Raw genomic sequence first — 20,968 nt, 5'->3', positions numbered from 1 at the left:
TCCCACATTCTTGAAGAGGTTTGAAGTTTATGTTTACACAGCCGACTACACCATTGTTAGCAATTATGAGAAGAAACACCTTTGCCCTCCGAGTACAAATTTTATAGTCGCCGAGGTAGAACAAAAGTTATCATTACAATGGGACGTCGAACATGTGAGACACATTCACGTCACTTAACTCTCATACGGAATAGCATTCTATAATTTACTAAAACAAGTGGGGAAACCAGAAGCTCAACGCTTCGGGTATGAAAGATTTTGTGTATTTCTCACTTTTGGGTGCCACAGACAATCATGTGACTGGCCCCGTGAAGGAAATAACCCTTTTCCAGCTCCCGCCCCTCCTCTTGTCAATTAAATGCGAAAACTGAGTCCGCGTTTGAAAAGTACTAATCGAGACCTTGCATTTGATACCCCGCATGACTATATTTGGTTACCACCCACAACCACCCCCTCCCCCCCTTAAATTCCGCGTAGAATGATGTAACCCATTGTATGTGTGAACGTTCACAGTTTCCACCTTCTGACAAAATTGTGTCAATAGGTATAATCGTTTCCGAGAAAAATGCCTGTGACAGACAGACAGACAGACAGTGAACCGATTTTCATAAGGTTCTGTTTTACAAAAACCCTTAAAGAAGTGAAGTAACTTCTCCATGCCGGCTGTACATAAAGCAAAACAGGTACGAAGCCAGCGAATCGGCCAAGCGTTTATGCCGGTTTTGAGTTAATACTATCGCAGAGAATTTGTCAAACCTCTTTTGGGCACAGACAATGAACCCACTTGTGGCAAAGGAAGATGGACCCTGGCCCACCTTCAAAATTTGCAGGTAACTCAATGGTGCACATCCTATCAGCACAAGGCTCGTGACTTCAAATAAATATATTTGGCACTCGAGGACCTTCCGGAGATAGCTTATTTAAAATTATTTATTTTCCATACATTCACTGAAATGTGTTTTCGCCTAAGGAAAACGATCAAAAATACAATTGCGAGGTTTTCTACTTACATCGTCCGATTCGCTCAAGTCTATGTTTCCATTGTCATCATCATCCAGTTGACGATGCAATGATTTAATGGCTTCCATGCCCAAACGATCTTGAACACTTCCACCAAAACAATCCAGGTCATCTGCATGACATGATCCATCGGCAGATCCACTACCAAGAGAACCTGGAAGGAATAAAACATATTCAAATTAGTGACTTTCCGGTTTATTAGTTAATCTAAATTAGGTGAAAGGTAAGTCTATATAGGCACAAGTATGACTCTTGGTCTTGATGGCGGACATGAAAATGCTACTGCCTTTGAACTTCGAAATCTACAAAAACCTTTTCATCGAGTTTTATGCCACTTGTTCCCTTCAACTGCGTCTCACTTTGGAAGGTCGCTAAAGGAATGATGTGGCCTAACAATCTGAATCTCCCGTAAAACTGAAAGATGGTTCTTGGGTCAAAAGTGATGTAAAAAATTTCTGACTATCTGAAAATAGTGTGAACATCTCACGCAAACAAAGGTATGGTGCGCTTCAAAATTATAAGACTTCCTTCGAATTGGCTGTTTTGACCTCTTATTGTAACTTAGGCTGAATAAATTTGTTGTTGAAGGACCCTCCAAAATTCTTTCCAACTTAATTACACAAAAGTTTATCCTTAAAATAATGGAAATGGAAATTCGACCGTTTCATAACTATAGGACCATTTTCAGAGGTAGTAAATTTATCGACGGAAAATTTCAATTAACCCAATTACAAACATCATTTTAATCGCTAGGCAAACCTTTTTTAGATTTTTTTGTGAAACAGGACCTTAGTAAAATCAGGACAGAATATCGAACTTATTGTTCAGTTAATCAATCCATAAAGATTTTAAGGAGCCGCTTTAAAATGGAACTGAATCACTCAAAAATCGGTCAGTTAATCGTTAAAAATTTAACAGAAAAAAAAAAAATTTTACTCTGATTTGTACTCCCTTTCTTTTCTTTTTCTTCCTCACATGGTTTTTCTCTCCTTTTCCCTTCTCGTTCTCCTCTTCTCCCACTCCCTTTCATTTTTTTCCCCTTTTTTCTCCTCTTTCTTTTTTTCATTATTTTGCGCTCTCTTCTTCTGTTTTTATCTCTCGCTCCTTTCTTGTCTCTTTCCCTATTTTTTTGTGCTTTCTTTTTTCTTTTTTACACTCCCGGTAGAAAAAGTAAATTTTTTGGTGTTTCTAAAACCTTATTAAAATCAATTCACTGTGTGTCTGTCACAACCGATTTATTCGGAAACGACTGAACCGATTGTTATGAAATTTGGTGAGAACATGTGGTCTGTGTGTCCTTTTACATGCACCGAGTGGCGCCATTTTGTGTTTAGTTTGAATAGCAGCTTCCCATACATGCGAAAGGAGGGTGTTCATTTTTGTTCACAGAATATTGTTATGTGGGGTATCAAAGGGAAGGTAAGTGTTCGATTATTACTTTTCGAAATTGATCTTATTTCTGATAGTGAGTGAAAGATAAGAAGGTGAGTGCTCAAAATGTGTGGAAAAAGAAACAGGTCTCGTTCTCAGGACCTATCCAACCAGTAAATCTGAAAAAATCTTAAAATGGTGCATCTACACGAGATATAGGCTTCAAGATACTCTCATTCCAATATCTGCGTAAATAACGTTAATATTATATTTTGGAATTTACCCGAAAACCATCCTTAAGTTCATTCTCCCGCTCCATCCCGGCCCTCAAAAGTTAAATCAAGTGCGCACTCAATATCTAGGGAAACTCAGAAAGTTCCGCTTTCGAACCATGATTTGCTGTCCGAGTGTGGGCCAATATGCTTTAACTATCTGCTAAAACGTGTCACCTCATATGGCTAATTTTTAGTATATTGAGGTCCTCTGGAAGAGTTTGAGTCCTTACATTCCTCATCCATCTCGAATTTACTCTCAGGAAGGATAATGCTGCGATTTACACAAGACGTGAAATTGGGTGTTCCAGACAGACATTTAATCGATTTTAATAAGACTTTCTTTTACACAAAACCTTAAAACATCTTATCATTCAGCATAAGGGGTAAAGTTGGCAACTTATTTGGTAAAAAAATATATATGTCAAACTTGTGTTATATAATAAAAATGTTAAAAAACCTTAAAAATGAAAGAACTGGTGATTGTAAAAACAAAGTCTTTGGACTCCTGGGAATCTGGCTGTTGGACCAACGAGAGGTTCATTCATACTTCATGGATATTCCGTGAGACAATGCATGCGGCTACAGGCGCGGAAAAACAGCTGCGAGGCCGACACAAAAACATTCGGCGTGAGAGAAACCGACAATAGTAACCAAATTCCGGAATATAGAATAAGACATTATTTGGAAAGAATACAACTTTTCGAACTCGAGACCCACTGCCGTTGTTCAGAGCGTTTCGTCTTCAGTCGATGATGGTATCAAGTGAATACCTCGACATACAAGCGTGCAATGACTATCATTCAAACTATCTTCTTGAGCATTTCAGACAAAGCCTTCTTAAGTAAATTTTTCAGATTATTCCAAAAGAAACAAAACCCGTCCATCGAAATTTTGAGCAATGCAGCAGAAAATCATTAAATGCAGCAACAACAAAACGTTCAGACAGCGGCGCGCATTGTGTAATTTCATAAATGTGCATAAACAAAAATTTACCTATTGCCTGTGTTGAGCCGTTAGACAAAATGCGTCCAATGGAATACAATTTGGGAAAACATATAAAGTCAATTATGATTTTAGTTTGCAATTTATGTAATGAGATAGTTGCTAGATGGGATTTTCGATTTGTTGGAATGTTAGGACTCTAGGATTAGTTTTTAATAAAAATTTCGAAATGGAATTTGGGTCATTTTTATTTATATGCAGCTTAGATGGGATATAGGAGATGAAACTTAGAATAATGATACGAAAAAAGAAGAGGAAATATTCTACGGTATATGGTATATAGATCTATAAATATAAATATGCAATAAAGACTGCCAACCACTTCTGAAAGCTTAATTGACGGAGAATAGTCCAGTAACTAAAGCTTTCAACCTCCGAATTCTCTCAGTCAAGACCGATTGACATGAAATTTGGGGTGAGGGTAGAGGGTGGCATAAGAAACAACAGTTATAAAGCGTCAATGTGCGCGCCCTTCCGAGGTGGAAATTTTTTTTTTTCGAAACAACCACAGACATCTATTACATAGTAGAATCTAAGCAAAAAGTGCTTAGTGAAAAGAATGGATATTTTTATTATTTGTAAGTACAATATACAATGACAATGTCTAAAAAAAATTTTATACTTTCAAGATCAAATCATCCAAAATCACTAACTTTTGGTAGCAATTGATCTAACGCTCTTCCGAAGTGCTTGAAGAGGCCTTTAAAATGAGGTATAATAGAAGTCAGTGCGATAAAAAATAACGGAACTATGATCAACATATTGTAATTACATAAATTTTTGATGCGTAGTTTCAAAGAAAAGTGTGATTTACCCCATTTTTTTTTTGTTATTTTTAAACGAATAAATCGTTTTTTTTAAATATCTCAAAAATTAAATAAGATAATGCAAAAATACTAAAATACAAAAATGTGGCCTTTATCTTGCTTAAATATTAAGTCACCTGATGACAGGATAATCAGATTCGGCATTGAGGGTACCTTCCAAATAGAAAGAATAATAAGTAATCCCAACGCACTTGAGCAACAACATTTTCCACCTTCAAGGGGGCGGTGACATCAGGAGCGAACTGGAATTAGAAACGGTGGTGGAAAAGCTCAACACAATCGTCATTGACGCATATGAGGCCCGCTGTCCGGCTAAGACAGTCAAGTCATCAAGGGATGTACCATGGTGGAATAAGAACCTGGCCAAAATGAGAACAGAGGCACGAAAACTCTTCAACCGGGCAGAACAAACCGGGGACTGGCAGAGGTATAAAAATGCACTGACTGCGTATAGCAACGCGATCAGGGAAGCGAAACCGAACAGCTTCACGGAATTCTGTGAAGGGACGAACAGATCACCGAAGCAACCAGGCTGTACAAGGCTGTAGCCAAAGATGGGGGAATATCCTCTGTCTGCTTGAAAAAGGAAGATGGGACATTCACCGAGAATGAGGAGGACACCTGCTTCTCAGAACTCATTTCCCGGGGTCCTACCCCTCGGCGGCAGGCGACAACAATCTGCCTGACACCCCAACAACGAATAAAAGAGGATGGGCAGAGAGCTGGAAACTAGCCAAAGGAGGTATGCTCAGAAGCTAGGCTAAGATGGACAGTGGGAACTTTCAAACCAATGAAATCTCCCGGAGTAGATGGCATTTTCCCAGCACTTATCCAGAGAGGCCTAGGAATTATCTTAGAGTCTCTTCTGAGGGTGGTAAGGGGGAGCATAGCACTGGGTTACATACCAAGGGCATGGAGACGGGTAAAAGTGGTCTTTATTCCGAAAGCGGGTAAAAAGGATCCTTTTCACCCTAAATCTTTCAGACCAATCTAACTAACATCGTTCGCACTCAAAACGGTGGAGAAGGTCATAGACAACTATATTAGAACTAAGGTTCTAAAGCGTAATCCCCTACATCACTGTCAACACGCTTACCGGGCAGGACGGTCAACTGAAACCGCTCTGTATCAGCTGACAGAGGTACTATGGGATGCCATAGAAACAAAAGAAATTGCACTGTGCGCGTTTTTGGATATCGAAGGACCATTCGACAACACATCACACACAGAGATACAAGAAGCTCTGAGCCGCAAAGGAGTGGGAAACACCCTGGCATTCTGGATGGGAAAATGCTAGAAAGCAGGCAAATAGAAGTATCGATAGGTACAAATTCTATTGTCATGAACACCAGTTAAGGCTGTCCACAGGGTGGGTACTATCGCCGCTGATGTGGAGTATGGCATTGGATGAACTCCTGGACGTGTTAACTAATACTGGAATACAAGTCCAGGGTTACGCGGACGACATTGTTTTAATGTGTAGGGGCAAATATGAAGATAGCCTATGTGATAGAATCCAAACTAGACTAAGGGTTACTAGTGCCTGGTGCAGGAAGGTGGGACGGCAGATCAACCTAGCCAAAACCACCATAGTACCATTTACAAGGAAGCGTAAGCTTGATCACCTGAGAGCCATAACATTACTTGATATGGAGGTGAAACGAGAAACAGAGGTTAAATATTTGGGAATTACGCTAGATCAAAAATTACTCTGGAAGACACATGTCCGAAACACTTGTCGGAAAGCCACGAGGACTCTGATGACTTGCAGATCCATACCAGGAAAAATGGGGTTGCAGCTCGAAGATACTACTTTGGATATATACTGCAATAGTAAGACCAATGATTACCTATGGAGCGGTAATCTGGGCAGAAAGAACCGAAGTCAGCACACAAGCTAGGGAATTACATAAGCTCCGAAGGCTGGCTTGCATGTGTATCCGTGGGACAATGAGGACATGCCCAACGGCATCCCTGGAGGTCCTTCTGGGATTAACCCCTCTCCATTTGCGGATACAGATGCAGGCAAGGAGATCAATATTCAGGATGGCCGGTAGTATGAGTGTGGCGGGGAGCTGCCTAAATCGAAGGAAGATTGATATCCTTTCTAGGCGATATCCCGAATTACTGATACCGAGGGACAACATGACAACAAGGTTTCACTTCGATAAGAAGTTTGAAACACGTTGGAGTAACAAGGCAAACTGGGAGAGCGTGGCTGCGATATACGGCTTAAACCAGCAACTGATTACTTGGTACACTGACAGATCCCTCACAGCAGAGTGAGCGGGTGCCGGTGCCATTGGTCCAAAGAAAATGTATTTTGAGCCAATGGGCAGGGATGGATGCCACTAAGGCCAAATGACTTCGGTCGGATTTTTGACCATTTCCCGACAACTTATTGTAAAATTAGATTTTTATTTCTTAATGTTTGTCTTCTCTGCCTGTAAATCGTAATTCGAAAACTTTTTAAGTTATTTTTGTTATTTTAAAAGATTGTTTTTATTGTTCATTTTTCCAATCTATATATTATTGTTACCTATTTCTTAAAAATAAAAATGATTTTAAAAACTAAAAACTAAACCAGGGATGGAGCAGTCCAGGATGCTTATTGGGGGATACAAACCCATACGCACAAAGGATTGCTTAAACCTCATCAAAAAGAACCTCAGAATCATAGTGGGAATTCTCACTGGTCATTGTCGGCTGAACTATCACCTAGGGAAGCTAGGGATACCTACGGACACTGAAGCAGGTTTTGTGAGGAGGATGACGAAACCTCTATACACGTCCTGGGACAGTGTCCGTCACTTGTGCAAAGTAGGTCGAGGCATCTGGGAGAAGACTGAATACCAGATGCAAAGCTGAAAGAACTGGAAGTAGGGAACATACTAAAGTTCCTAACGGTTATAGGCCTGCTTGAGATACTATGATCAATAGGTACAAATAAGCAGTAAAAGGGGGACAATAGTTCTTCAAGGACGCGGTGCGACTTTCCCTTAACAGAATAATAATAATAATATGATACCCTTGACCCTTACCCCAAATTTCATTTCAATCGGTTTTGACTGAATTCAGAGGAGGGGGACGAGAAGCAGTTGTGGAGAGAGGTTAAGTGAGGAGTGCACGTTTTTATGCATTTCTCCTTGCCACTACCTGGATAAACCTAGGGCATTTTCTATATTTTACGGGGTGATCGTTTGCCCCGCAGTTAACGCATGTTGGTTCCTGCTCTACAGTTTTGGCGCTCCGAAAGTGCGCGCTATGGTGGCCTCTAGCGACAAAATGACGACAGTCAGCTCTCTGATGCGTTCATCCCGAGGACGCGGTATCGCCGCCATCGCCCGGGCCGTCATGCTGAACTTCAGCGGTCGGTCTATCTGGCGCCTTACGGCGCTTTTTTTGCATCACCTTCGTAAAGCCGTCATTCTGCAGGGGACACGTATACAATGGCAGCGCAACAACTGCAACGCGAAAAATTTCTCAACGAAGTTTAACGTTGTATGAGGACACAACTGCATCAGGACACAACTTTTCAAACTCGGGACCTGCTACCGTTGTTCAGAGCGATTGCGATGTCTTCATTATTTCGGACAGGCGAAGCCATCAGTCGTCTTAAATACATTTTTCAGGTCGTTCCAACAGAAACCACCGCTATTGGAAGTAATTTCACTTCGTTCAATCGCTAACTTAGGTTATAGGGTTTTCCGCTCTCAAATCCACCAGAATTGAAAGTGGCATGAGCTAGAATGCTGTTAGACGAACTCTCTTCAATTCAGATACCCAAATTACTGACTTCTTTTTGGAGGTAACTCTGTTGCGTTAACTATTTTCTGCCCATTATTAATTTCCCAAAACTCTGCACAATTTTTTCAAATACAGGACTAGTCACGATCTGTCCGGCGATTCTCCCGTTGCCAGATAAGTAGAACTGTCTTGGTGCTTGTCTTATGCGCCTCTTCCGGTCAGATGATTTGCCGGCTGCCCATGAAACAAAACTCGTCTATCGAAGTCTCGAGCAATCCAGCAGAAAATCATTGCATGCAATAACAAAGCATTCAGACAGCGGTGTGTATTGGGTAATTTGATAAATGTGCATGCGCAAAAATTCCTCTATTGCTTGTATTGAGCTGTTAGACAAAATGCGCCCAATGGAATACAACTTGGGAAAATATTTAAGATCAATTATGACTTTAGTTTGCAATTTATATAATGAGATAGTTGCTAAATAGAATTCTCGAGTTGTTGGAATGTTAGGACTATAGGCTTAATTTTTGATAAAAATTTCGAAGTGGAATTTGATTCATTTTTATTTATGTGCAGCTTAGGTGGGATACAGGAGACGAAACTTAGAATAATGTTACGAGACAAGAAAAGAGGGAATATTCTACGGTTACGAGTATGTTATATAGATTTATAAAAATAGTTATAGCTGCTCACGGGCGAAAGGTTAAATATGCAATAAAGACTACCACGAACTTCTGAAAGCTTAAGGGGGTCATCCCGTGTGTCGGGTTGGAGAAATCGATTTTTTTTTGGCATGAATTGTACCTATATATAGTGGGGAATATGTGGGCAAAGGGATCTTCCGATATTCCGAGTCGTTCAGAAATTACAGGGTTATACAGGTAAGGAGTTTGTAGCCACGGCTAGAGTGCTCGATGAGAAAGAGCATCGAATCTTTTTTTACCTGAGCCTTATAAATTCGAACACAGGTATAAATATAGAAAGATGGAGAACCAATCAATTGTCTAAACTTATTTGCTGTTTGGAATAAAAAGGATAATCCAGTCTAGAGTGAGCACTGAAAGGCTTTCAAGCTATACTCAGTTATATTTTGTTGTAAGTATTGTGCTGTTTGTGTGTTCAGTGATTTTTTTAAATGGATCGTACGAAGGGAGATCGCTTTAACGTTCAACGTCATGCTCGCGCTAAAAAACGAGTATTTCATGGGAATCGATACTTATCAGAGAAGAAAAAGGACTTCGCATCAACATCAGCAAAGAAACTTTTAGCAAGCATGAACATGGATGTTCCAATTGCGACAAGTTTTGTATATTGGATTTGGATTGGATTTTGCTGGAGTTTTCTCCGGTATTTCTGGAAATTTCTGCAAATAATAAAATATACGTAGTAGTAAAAGAGGAATACGTAGGACATGTCGAGAAAAGAATGGGAACGCGGCTTAGAAATGCAAAGAAGAATCACAAAGGCATTGGTGGGAAAGGGGCTGGAAAACTTACTGATAAGGTAATTAACGACCTCACTACATTTTTTGGGCTAGCTATTCGTCGGCACACAAATTCGATAGAAGGAATGAAGCAAGAAATTTGGGCAACAATGTTCTACACACGAAAATCCTCAACATCAAAACTGTCCAGCAGGCGAGGACAGTTGGTGCAAATGGCGCAAAGTGGAAGCTAAAGAAGAACTGGATAGTTTCCACCACGAGAAGGCACCTTTGACAGAAGAAGTTCAAAGTCATCAAACCAATCTACGAAGATTTGTCACGAGATGATCTCGTGAACAGATGTTTAGGAGCAGAGCCCCAGAATAACAATGAGTCGTTAAATGCATTGATCTGGACTTTCGCTCTTAAACACCTTCATTCTGGGGCCAAGATCGTAGAAATAGCCACTTTGGCTTTCTCAAAATCCTAGTGACAATGCGATGTCAAGTTTTTTTGAAGAAACGGAGGCTGCTCTCTATGGACCAGGTATAGCAAATTAATGGCGAGTTAAAATTTTACTGTTGATAATCACATTTAAATTTTCAAATGCGTTTTTCTTGAAACTGCATCTTGAAAATCGGCTGCCACCATAGCTCAAAATCTATCCAACCAAATTCTTTGGAATTTTCACGACTTCTTTAATATATATTTCTAGGGTCCGCAAACTAGGATAATTGCAATCGGACGGGTAGTTTTTTTTTATTCATAAAAAAGCCATAAAAAAACACGAAAATCCAAAAAAAATGAAGTTTAAAAGCCCACCAAATTTTTCCTTTTAATATTTGCTAATTATATGCGGTCAAAGGGTAGTATAGGTCCCACGGCGAAAGATGGATTGGTACCCACGATGGAGCATAAAACCTGGGAAATGCCTGCTGAACCAACACCAACAGCTCTACTACCAAACCCTATCTCCACCTCCACGTGGTGACCGCTGGGAGCTCTTTCTTAACGAAAAGCTGCAGATGGAGAAGGATGAAGGCGAGTCTCCCGCGCCTAAAAACGGGACAAATTGTACCAATTGGTCCTCCAGGTTGGGGGTTGGGTAGGGCTGAGAACCCTACACGGAAAACAACTTGTTACGAAGCCACAACAGGAGCCTCGGACAGGACGGATTTTAAAACGACGGACCCGGCAACGACAACGGAATAATGATTTGCGCATTTTCTCATGGAACGTGCGCTCCCTGTACAGAGATGAAGCTGATGAGCAGCTAGCCAATACCCTGTCCCAATATAAGGCTGATATAACAGCGTTGCAAGAGATGCGATGAACAGGGACCGGTTTCCTGGAGAAGAGCCACTACACCATATATTATAGCGGTCATCCAGTAAACCATGTGTTCGGAGTAGGTTTCTTAGTCAGCCAAAAAATGAAGCCTGCTGTTATCGGCTTTGAAAACATAAGCGAACGGCTATGCACTCTGCGCTTGGGAGGCAAGTTTAGAAATATAAGCCTCATAAACGTTCACGCCCCTACAGAGGAGACTGCAGAGTCGGAGAAGGATACCTTCTACGAGGCAGTAGAACGAACCCTCGAAGCCTGTCCCAGATATGATATCAAAATCATACTTGGGGATTGTAACAGCCAAGTAGGGAAGGAGGCAGTATTCAGGCGATACGTTGGCTCCCATAGTTTACACGAAAAAACAAATGATAACGGACTGCGAACTATTCAATTAGCAGGGTCACACGAAATGGTTGTTGGAAGTTCCTGGTTTGCGCGGAAAGCGGTCCACAAACATACGTGGGCCTCTCCAAACGGGACCACTTTCAACCAAATTGACCACGTGTTGATCGAACGCCGCCACCTCTCAGCCTTGATGAATGTCAGAACATATAGGGGGGCCAACATAGACTCGAATCACTATCTCGTTGGCATGGTGGTCCGAGCTCGAATAACAATACCACCCAGAATCCCCTCTGACAATCAGATGAGAGTTAATACTGAAGCCATCCACAACACAACCCTCCGCGACACCTATAAGAGGGAAATGGATGCCGCAATAACCGCAGTCAACAGAGGACCTGGAGATGAAGCATCAACAAATGATCTTCACAATCGCCTGAAGAACGTTATCATGGATACGGCCACAAACATACTTGGCCCCAGCCGCAAAAGGAGTCGGAACGGCTGGTTTCACGATGAATGTAAGCTAGCAACGGAACGGAAGAATGCCGCATACCGAGTAATGTTGCATTCTCAAAGAACGCGGGCACGCGCAGAGACTTATCACGAACTCCGTCGAGCGGAGAAGCGACTTCACAGACGGAAAAAGGAAGCCTGGGAGAACCAACAAGTCTGTGAACTAGAAAAGTACAGGGAGCAACCGCACCAGGCGCGCAAGTTTTACCAACAAGTCAGCAGGATGAAGCCTTATACACCTCGATGCTCATCCTGCCGAGACAAAGAGGGAAATCTGATTTCCGACAGAATGGGCATATTAGAGCGATGGGTTGAGTACTTTGATGAGCTACTGAACAACCAGAACATCGGCGAGTTGGAGGTCCCGCCAACTGAAGACGACGGACAAATACTGCCACCACCAAGTTTAGGAGAAACAGTCCGTGCAATTCATCGGCTAAAAAATCATAAGTCGGCAGGAACCGATGGAATTACAGCTGAATTGGTTAAATATGGAGGCGACCAGTTACACAAAGCGGTTCATCAACTTGTGCTCAAGGTATGGAACAGCGAATCAATGCCTGACGATTGCCAACGAGGCATTATCTGTCTCATACATAAAAAGGGATGCACTGTGTGATATGTGCAGCAATTATAGAGGTATCACGTTGCTGAGTACCATCTATAAGATATTCTCCACTATCTTGCTAGGCCGGATAGCCCCATACGCCCAGAACATCATTGGCCCATACCAAAGAGGCTTCACTCCAGGCAAATCAGCAACAGATCAGATTTTCTCTGTGCGGCAAGCAATGGAAAAACTGTTGGAATATGGACTACAGTTGCACCATCTGTTCATCGACTTTAAAGCCGCCTATGATAGCATAGCCAGGGTAAAACTGTACACGGCCATGAGAGAATTCGGTATACCGACGAAATTAATAAGACTGACTAGGCTGACCCTGACCAATGTGCGAGGCCAGATAAAAGCAGCAGGATCACTCTCAAAACCATTCGACATCAACAACGGTCTACGACAAGGGGATGCCCTATCATGCGTCCTCTTTAACCTGGCCCTCGAGAAAGTGATCCGTGATGCCGAGGTAAATGCAAGAGGTACGATCCTCTTCAAGTCCACCCAACTACTGGCCTATGCTGACGATATCGACATCATGGGAAGAACCACCCGAGATGTACAAACTGCCTTCATCCAGATCGAGCAGGCGCTGATTGGTGCGAGATCTTGGGCTGCACGTCAATGAAGGCAAGACAAAATATATGGTGGCAACGTCAGCACCGAAGACGAATCAACCAACAACATCAAACCGCACTGGTCAAACACGAACACGAAGAAGAATAAGGATAGGAGAATACAATTTTGAGACCGTTGACAATTTCTCCTATCTATTTCAGCTTACAAAGACTGTTCCGCTCGAAACGTCTCACCACAGGGTCAAAGCTCTTACTGTACAAGACTATGATCTTGCCAGTCCTCATGTATTCCTCGGAAACTTGGGTTCTTAGCAAGAAAAATTGCGAACTCTTGGCCGCGTTCGAGAGAAGAATCCTCCGAAGAATTTTTGGCCCCCTACATGAGGATGGACGATTCCGTAGGCTACACAATGACGAAATCTATGAGCGATACCATGACCGTCCGGTTGTGGATAAAATCCGGCTCAATAGGTTACGGTGGGTGGGTCACTTAATCCGTATGGATGAGGATGATCCCACCCGGAAAGTATAAGGGCAATATCTATGGTAGAAAAAGAAGACGAGGCAGACCCTGCCTAAGATGGAGCGATGGCGTAGGTCAGGACCGCAGACAGCTTTTAGGGATATTGAATTGGTGGACCTCGGCGCAAAATCGGGATGTCTGGAGTTCCTTATTAAGGCAGGCCTAGACCGGATGTCGGTTGTTGCGCCGTTGATGATGATGATATGGTATATAGATCTATAAAAATAGATATGGCTGCTGACGGGCGGAAGGTTAAATATGCAATAAAGACTGCCAACCACTTCTGAAAGCTTAATTGACGGAGAATAACGTATAGTCCAATAACTAAAGCTTTCAACCTCCGAATTCTTTCAGTCAAGACCGATTGACATGAAATTTGGGGTGGAAGTCGAGGGTGGCATAAGACAGAAAAGTTATATAGCGCCAATGTGTGCGTCCCTCCGAGGTGGACATTTTTTTTTCGAAACAACCACAGAAATCGATTACATGGTCGATTCTAAGGAAAAAATGTTTAGTGAAAAGAATGGATATTTTTATTATTTGTAGGTACAATATATAATGACAATGTGTAAAAAAATTTTATACTTTGAAGGTCAAATCGTCCAAAATCACTAACTTTTGGTGGCAATTGATCTAACGCTCTTCCAAAGTGCTTGAAAAGGCCTTTAAAATGAGGTATGATAGAAGTCAGTGGGATAAATAATAACGGAACTATGATCAAAATATTGTAATTACATAAATTTTTTATGCGTAGTTTCAGAGAAAAGTGTGATTTACCTCAATTTTTTTCGTTATTTTTAAACGAATAAATCGTTTTTTCCAAATATCTCAAAAAATAAAAAAGATAATGCAAAAATACTAAAATACAAAAATGTGGCCTTTCTTTTGCTTAAATATTAGGTCTGCTGTTTTTCACTATTATTTTTATTTTTTGAGGTATTTTTGAAATAAAAAAAAAAGAGTTTTTTTTGTCTTTCCTTTTTTGAAAAAAGTAAAACAAAAATGTTGGGCACTTTTTTTTCCGAAATTATGCACTCCATATTCACCAAATTTTGCCATCCTTAGAAGCCATAGAGGCGGAAAGGACTGGCTCAACCAGGGAAGTAGACCTGTTGCCCAGTGAAGAGCAGAAGCTGGACGACCTAGACCTAGGACTCCTAGAACTCAGGGTGGACAGCGATGCGCAGGAAAGCGCCATGTCGGAGGAGGAGGGCGACATTCCGACCGTGGAGAAGAGCTCCAAACAATAACGGAGCCAATGGCCAGCACTAAGATAGCCCAGATAAACCTCCACCATGCGAGACCTGCATCTGCAGTGATTGTAAGGGCAAGTTCGAAGGAGAACATTGGAATAGTGCTGGCTCAGGAGCCGTGGGTGTACCGGGGGCAGATTCGCGGTCTGCAAGGAGGAAGCATGCAGGTAATTTGGGACCCCTCTTGTAAAAAACCAAGAGCTTGTATAATTCTTAAACGTAATTTAAAATACATATGTCTTTCAGAGTTCTTAACCGGGGACTTTGTGGCTATCCAAGTCTCATTGGAAACCGGGAGGAGCACTCAAGAGGCAGTTGTGGCATCGGGATACTTCCTAGGAGACGAAATCCGGGCTCCACTGGAACAAGTCACAAAACTGACGAAGTATTATGAGAAGAGGGCATTACCACTTCTTCTCGGCTGCGATGCCAACGCCCACCATGAAGTCTGGGGAAGCAGCGACACCAATCGTAGAGGTGAGTACCCTCTTGAATTTATTCTTAACAATAAGTTAGAAATATACAACGTAGGGAACACTCCAACATTTGTGACCAACACCAGACAGGAGGTACTAGATATAACTCTAGGAAATACCCTAATGAACGGAATGGTCAGGAATTGGAGGGTGTCGGATGAACCCTCTATGACTGATGACAGGATAATCAGATTCGACATTGAGGGTAACTCCGAAATAGAAAGAATAATAAGTAATCCCAACGCACTTGAGCAACAACATTTTCCACCTGCAAGGGGGCGGTGACATCAGGAGCGAATTGGAATTAGAAACGGTGGTGGAAAACCTCAACACAATCGTCATTGACGCATATGAGGCCCGCTGTCCGGCTAAGACAGTCAAGTCATCAAGGGATGTACCATGGTGGAATAAGAACCTGGCCAAAATGAGAACAGAGGCACGAAAACTCTTCAACCGGGCAGAACAAACCGGGGACTGGCAGAGGTATAAAAATGCACTGACTGCGTATAGCAACGCCATCAGGGAAGCGAAACGGAACAGCTTTAGGGAATTCTGTGAAGGGATTGAACAGATCACAGAAGCAACCAGGCTGTACAAGGCTGTAGCCAAAGACGGGAGAATATCCTCTGTCTGCTTGAAAAAGGAAGATGGGACATTCACCGAGAATGAGGAGGACAGAGTACACCTGCTTCTCAGAACTCATTTCCCGGGGTCCTACCCCACGGCGGCAGGCGACAACAATCTGCCTGACACCCCAACAACGAATAAAAGGGGAAGGGCAGAGAGCTGGAAACTAGCAAAAGAGGTATGCTCAAAAGCTGGGCTAAGATGGGCAGTGGGAACTTTTAAACCAATGAAATCTCCCAGAGTAGATGGCAATTTCCCAGCACTTATCCAGAGAGGCCTAGAAATTATCTTAGGGTCTCTTCTGAGGGTAGTAAGGGGAAGCATAGCGCTGGGATACATACCAAGGGCATGGAGTGGTATTTATTCTGAAAGTGGGTAAAAAGGATCCTTTTCACCCTAAATCTGTCAGACCAATTTGCCTAATATCGTTCGTACTCAAAACGGTGGAGAAGGTCATAGACAACTATATTAGAACTAAGGTTCTAAAGCGTAATCCCCTACATCACTGTCAGCACGCTCACCAGACAGAACGGTCAACTGAAACCGCTCTGGATCAGCTGATAGAGGTACTATGGGATGCCATAGAAACAAAAGAAATTGTACTGTGTGCGTTTTTGGATATCGAAGGAGCATTTGACAACACATCGCACACAGATACAAGATGCCCTGAGCCGCAAAGGAGTGAGAAACACCCTGGCATTCTGGATGGGAAAATGCTAGAAAGCAGGCAAATAGAAGTATCGATAGGTGCAAATTCTATTGTCATGAACACCAGTCAAGGCTGTCCACAGGGTGGGGTACTATCGCCGCTGATGTGGAGTATGATATTGGATGAACTCCTGGACGTGTTAACAAATACTGGAATACAAGTCCAGGGTTACGCGGACGACATTGTTTTAATCTGTAGGGGCAAATATGAAGATAGCCTATGTGATAGAATCCAAACTAGACTAAGGGTTACTAGTGCCTGGTGCAGGAAGGTGGGACTGCGGATCAATCCAGCCAAAACCACCATAGTACCATTTACTAGGAAGCGTAAGCTTGATCACCTGAGAGCCATAACATTACATGATATGGAGGTGAAACGAGAAACAGAGGTTAAATATTTGGGAATTACGCTAGACCAAAAATTACTCTGGAAGACACATGTTGGAAACACTTGTCGGAAAGCCATGAGGGCTCTGATGACTTGCGGATCCATACCAGGAAAAAAATGGGGTTGCAGCCCCAAGATACTACTTTGGATATATACTGCAATAGTAAGGCCAATGATTACCTATGAAGCGGTAATCTGGGCAGAAAGAACCCAACTCAGCACACAAGCCAGGGAATTACATAAGCTCCGAAGGCTGGCTTGCATGTGTATCCGTGGGACAATGAGGACATGCCCAACCGCATCCTTGGACGTCCTTCTGGGATTAACACCCCTCCATCTGCACCTACAGATGCAGGCAAGGAGGGCAATATTCAGGATGGCCGGTAGTATGAGTGAGGCGGGAAGCTGCCTAAATCGAAGGAAGATTGATATCCTTTCTAGGCGATATCCCGAATTGCTGATACCGAGGGACAACATGACAACGAGGTTTCACTTCGATAAGAAGTTTGAAACACGTTGGAGTAACAAGGCAAACTGGGAGAGCGTGGCTGCGATATACGGCTTAAACCAGCAACTTATTGTAAAATTAGATTTTTATTTCTTAATGTTTCTCTTCTCTGCCTGTAAATCGTAATTCGAAAACCTTGAGAGCCCACAGTGGCCATTGGATTTCAGTTATTTTAAAAGATTGTTTTTATTGTTCATTTTTCCAATCTATATATTATTGTTACCTTTTTCTTAAAAATAAAAATGATTTTAAAAACTAAAAATTAAACCAGGGATGGAGCAGTCCAGGGTGCTTATTGGGGGATACAAACCCATACGCACAAAGGATTGCTTAAACCTCATCAAAAAGAACCTCAGAATCATAGTGGGAATTCTCACTGGTCATTGTCGGCTGAACTATCACCTAGGGAAGCTAGGGATACCTACGGACACTGAAGCAGGTTTTGTGAGGAGGATGACGAAACCTCTATACACGTCCTGGGACAGTGTCCGTCACTTGTGCAAATTAGATCGAGGCATCTGGGAGAACACTTACTACCAGATGCAAGGCTGAAAGATCTGGAAGTAGGGAACATACTAAAGTTCCTAACGGTTATAGGCCTGCTTGAGATACTATGATCAATAGATACAATATAACCAGTAAAAGGGGGACAATAGTTCTTCAACGCGGTGCGACTTTCCCTTAACAGAATAATAATAATAATACGCCCCCCTTGACCCTTACCCCAAATTTCATTTCAATCGGTCTTGACTGAATTCAGAGGTCGCACCCAATTTTCGGTTTTAATGACGGGACTAGTATGTTGAAATAATTTTGGGTATCAATGTACAAATAATTTCTGAACCGTACTGCCTTGTAAGAATGAAAAGCGTCTACAGCAAGGTTCAAAGTACGTCAGTGATTTGTCGCGTTGATAATTGTCAGTGAATATTTTTTGATACATAGTGGCCTACATATGTATGTTATTTTTCGCGGCATCGATGACATTACATATAAAATACAAATATACATATTTTAACGTCGATTAGGTCATCCGTGACTTTCCATCGACTACGTTAAAACGTAAAACTTAAGCGTAAACGAGAGAGTACTCTACGTTATTTCAAAGGGAGGAAACTTTCCATTGAAAATATACTTTTGACTGATGAAGTTTTTCTTTGCTAGTATTCGTAGTAGTACTGACACAGTATAGTTTATAATAATGTCAATAGTTGGATTTGTATCTTTTTAGTTTTATCATCCATTAAGATGCAAAGACAATGTTCCTAAAATAGACTTAATAAAGATCTCCTTTCCCAATTAATCTAAATAAATAAAAGTGCTAATATCGATCTCATACGATATCGGGATGGTTTGGCTTCGGTTTCCAAGTTCGGATTTTATATGAAAGGATCAGGACCCTTTTTGTCCACTCTTTCCAACTGGATAGTTTCCAAGAATAGTATCTTTCAGGGTTTAAATCTGCACTCTTCAATCCCTCCCTCCGTTCCAAACTAATCCTGATACTTTATGAGAGAAAACATTAGATACGGAAATGTCAAGCGATGACGGCTTTAAGGTTTCTTATCAGGGCAGAGACAAATCGTCAGACGCAGCCTCACCTCTGTCCTGGGAGCAGCGTGACCGTAGCGGCTCGCAGATGTTAAATGCTCGTTTATATAATTCGTAGAACACGACATGAATACGAATTATATTGAGCGAAAATCCGCCTTATTGACCAGAGCTGGCCAGAGCTGAAAATATTTTGAGAATGATGGGATCCTAAGTCCGCAGTGCCTCTGCCCTGGTAAAAAACCGTAAAGCCGTCATCGCTGTGATATTTCTGTGAAGTTTGGGTGCAAGCCCTAAGCGAGCGGTCCGTAGACCAGGAAAGAGGGAGTAAGTTGCTCCCCATTTGGTTCGGTCCAGCATTAAGTTGATGCGGACTTAGGACCCCATCATTCTCAAAATATTAGATACGGAGTAAATGCCATAAATAAGATATGGATAGTGAGAATAGTAAATAAATTGATGATAATTATCTACCTAAATTTTAAGTGCACACACGCACCAACCACTGCACCAGAAAACCATCTAATCTAAAGTGATACCAGTAATTTCATAAGAAAGTCTAGATACGGGAAGGAAAAACCTTTTAACTGGAATATTCTCCATTACCACAGAATTGAGTAGAAACTTCGATTTCATTCACACTTACATATTCTAGATCCCATTTTGAACAATTTTAAGGTCTTACATTGACCTTACATAGCTGCTGTTGCGTCGAATACAGTCACATATTCCTCTACTAACGTTCTTCCAGCTACAATCTGACTAAAAGTAGTAACAAATTTGCAATCAGTCATACTTTCCGAGCTTAAGTGGTGTTATATTGTGGCGTTTGTAGTCAAGTTTACATAGCTTTAAGCGAGCACCAACACGGCTGTCTAGTATTTACACCTATGTAGGCACGACCTGTGGAAAAGTACCTATGTACATACATATATATTGTGTATAGCATCAATGAATTTATGGTCATTTGTATTGAGAGTGAATAAGTCCACTTATGAGCGTTGTACCAAGTGTGTGGCAATGAATTTGTTTAGTCCGAAAAAATTTATGCACAATAACATTTAAAACTTCCACCATAATGGCATGGCCGTGAAAAGCCTGAGAATTATACAAATTAATGTGATACGTGATCATATAAAGTCATATCATGTAAACGTAATGTAAGCAATCGAAAATTACCATTAAAGTATCTAAGATAGATCTCCTCTCAGACAGGAAACGTCTAAAGATAATCCGAGTCCAGAATCTAATACTTATTTCTTAAATACTTCCTTATTTCCTTATCTCAAAAGTGTATCTTGCAAAACTAGGAGATTCATCGATAAATTTGAAATGCAGATATGTCGGTGCATATTCAATAAATAAGTTTTAGATAAGGGAAATCCTAAAAATTACTGTTATTACAGATTGCGTGTATAACTTAATTCGTGCCGTTTGATATGAGATGGCGTAACTTGATTATTATTCCATCGTTTCAATATTCCGAACATGCGTTGGAAAGCTACTACATTCTGCGTCTCTTTCAGTATATGTCATTCATTTGATGTGTAAACAACAATAACTTTTTTTTTCACTGAAATATGTCGATCTTTGTGCCTGGAAAAGTGTTTTTGCAGGAAATTCTTCATTATTTTAATGTGAAGAAAACTAGTGCCGGTTTTCATGATTACTCGATGAAGATTGTTGCAAAACACAAGAAGAGCTCGCAGGAGCTTTGGGAGTCGCTCAAGCAGCCATTTCAAAACGTTTAAAACTACCCGGAGACTATCAAAAGCAAGGAAATTAGATGGCACATGAACTGAAGCCGGGAGACGTTGAAAGGGGATTTTCCATGTCCGAAATGCTGCTGGAACGCCACAAAAGAAAGTCATTT

At 41.5% G+C, this 20,968-nt stretch overlaps 1 protein-coding gene across 6 annotated transcripts in view; it reads right to left on the bottom strand.

The window, feature by feature from the left end:
* LOC119656751 (stromal interaction molecule homolog) overlaps positions 1–20,968 on the bottom strand; it is a 173,172-nt gene that overhangs the window by 58,217 nt on the left and 93,987 nt on the right. For all 6 annotated transcript variants that reach the window (XR_005250091.1, XM_038063312.1, XM_038063309.1 and 3 more), the window contains one exon: positions 1,011–1,174. Coding sequence is in view for 5 of the 6 variants with exons in the window: in XM_038063312.1 (XP_037919240.1) it covers positions 1,011–1,174 (164 nt within the window). In the remaining variant the exon portion in view is untranslated. The remainder of the gene's footprint in view (positions 1–1,010; positions 1,175–20,968) is intronic.

The sequence above is a fragment of the Hermetia illucens genome, chromosome 5 (genome assembly GCF_905115235.1).
Source record: "Hermetia illucens chromosome 5, iHerIll2.2.curated.20191125, whole genome shotgun sequence".
NCBI classification, from domain to species: domain Eukaryota; kingdom Metazoa; phylum Arthropoda; class Insecta; order Diptera; family Stratiomyidae; genus Hermetia; species Hermetia illucens.
The sequence above is the reverse complement of the archived record's forward strand: the minus strand, read 5'-3'. Positions and strand labels throughout refer to the sequence as shown.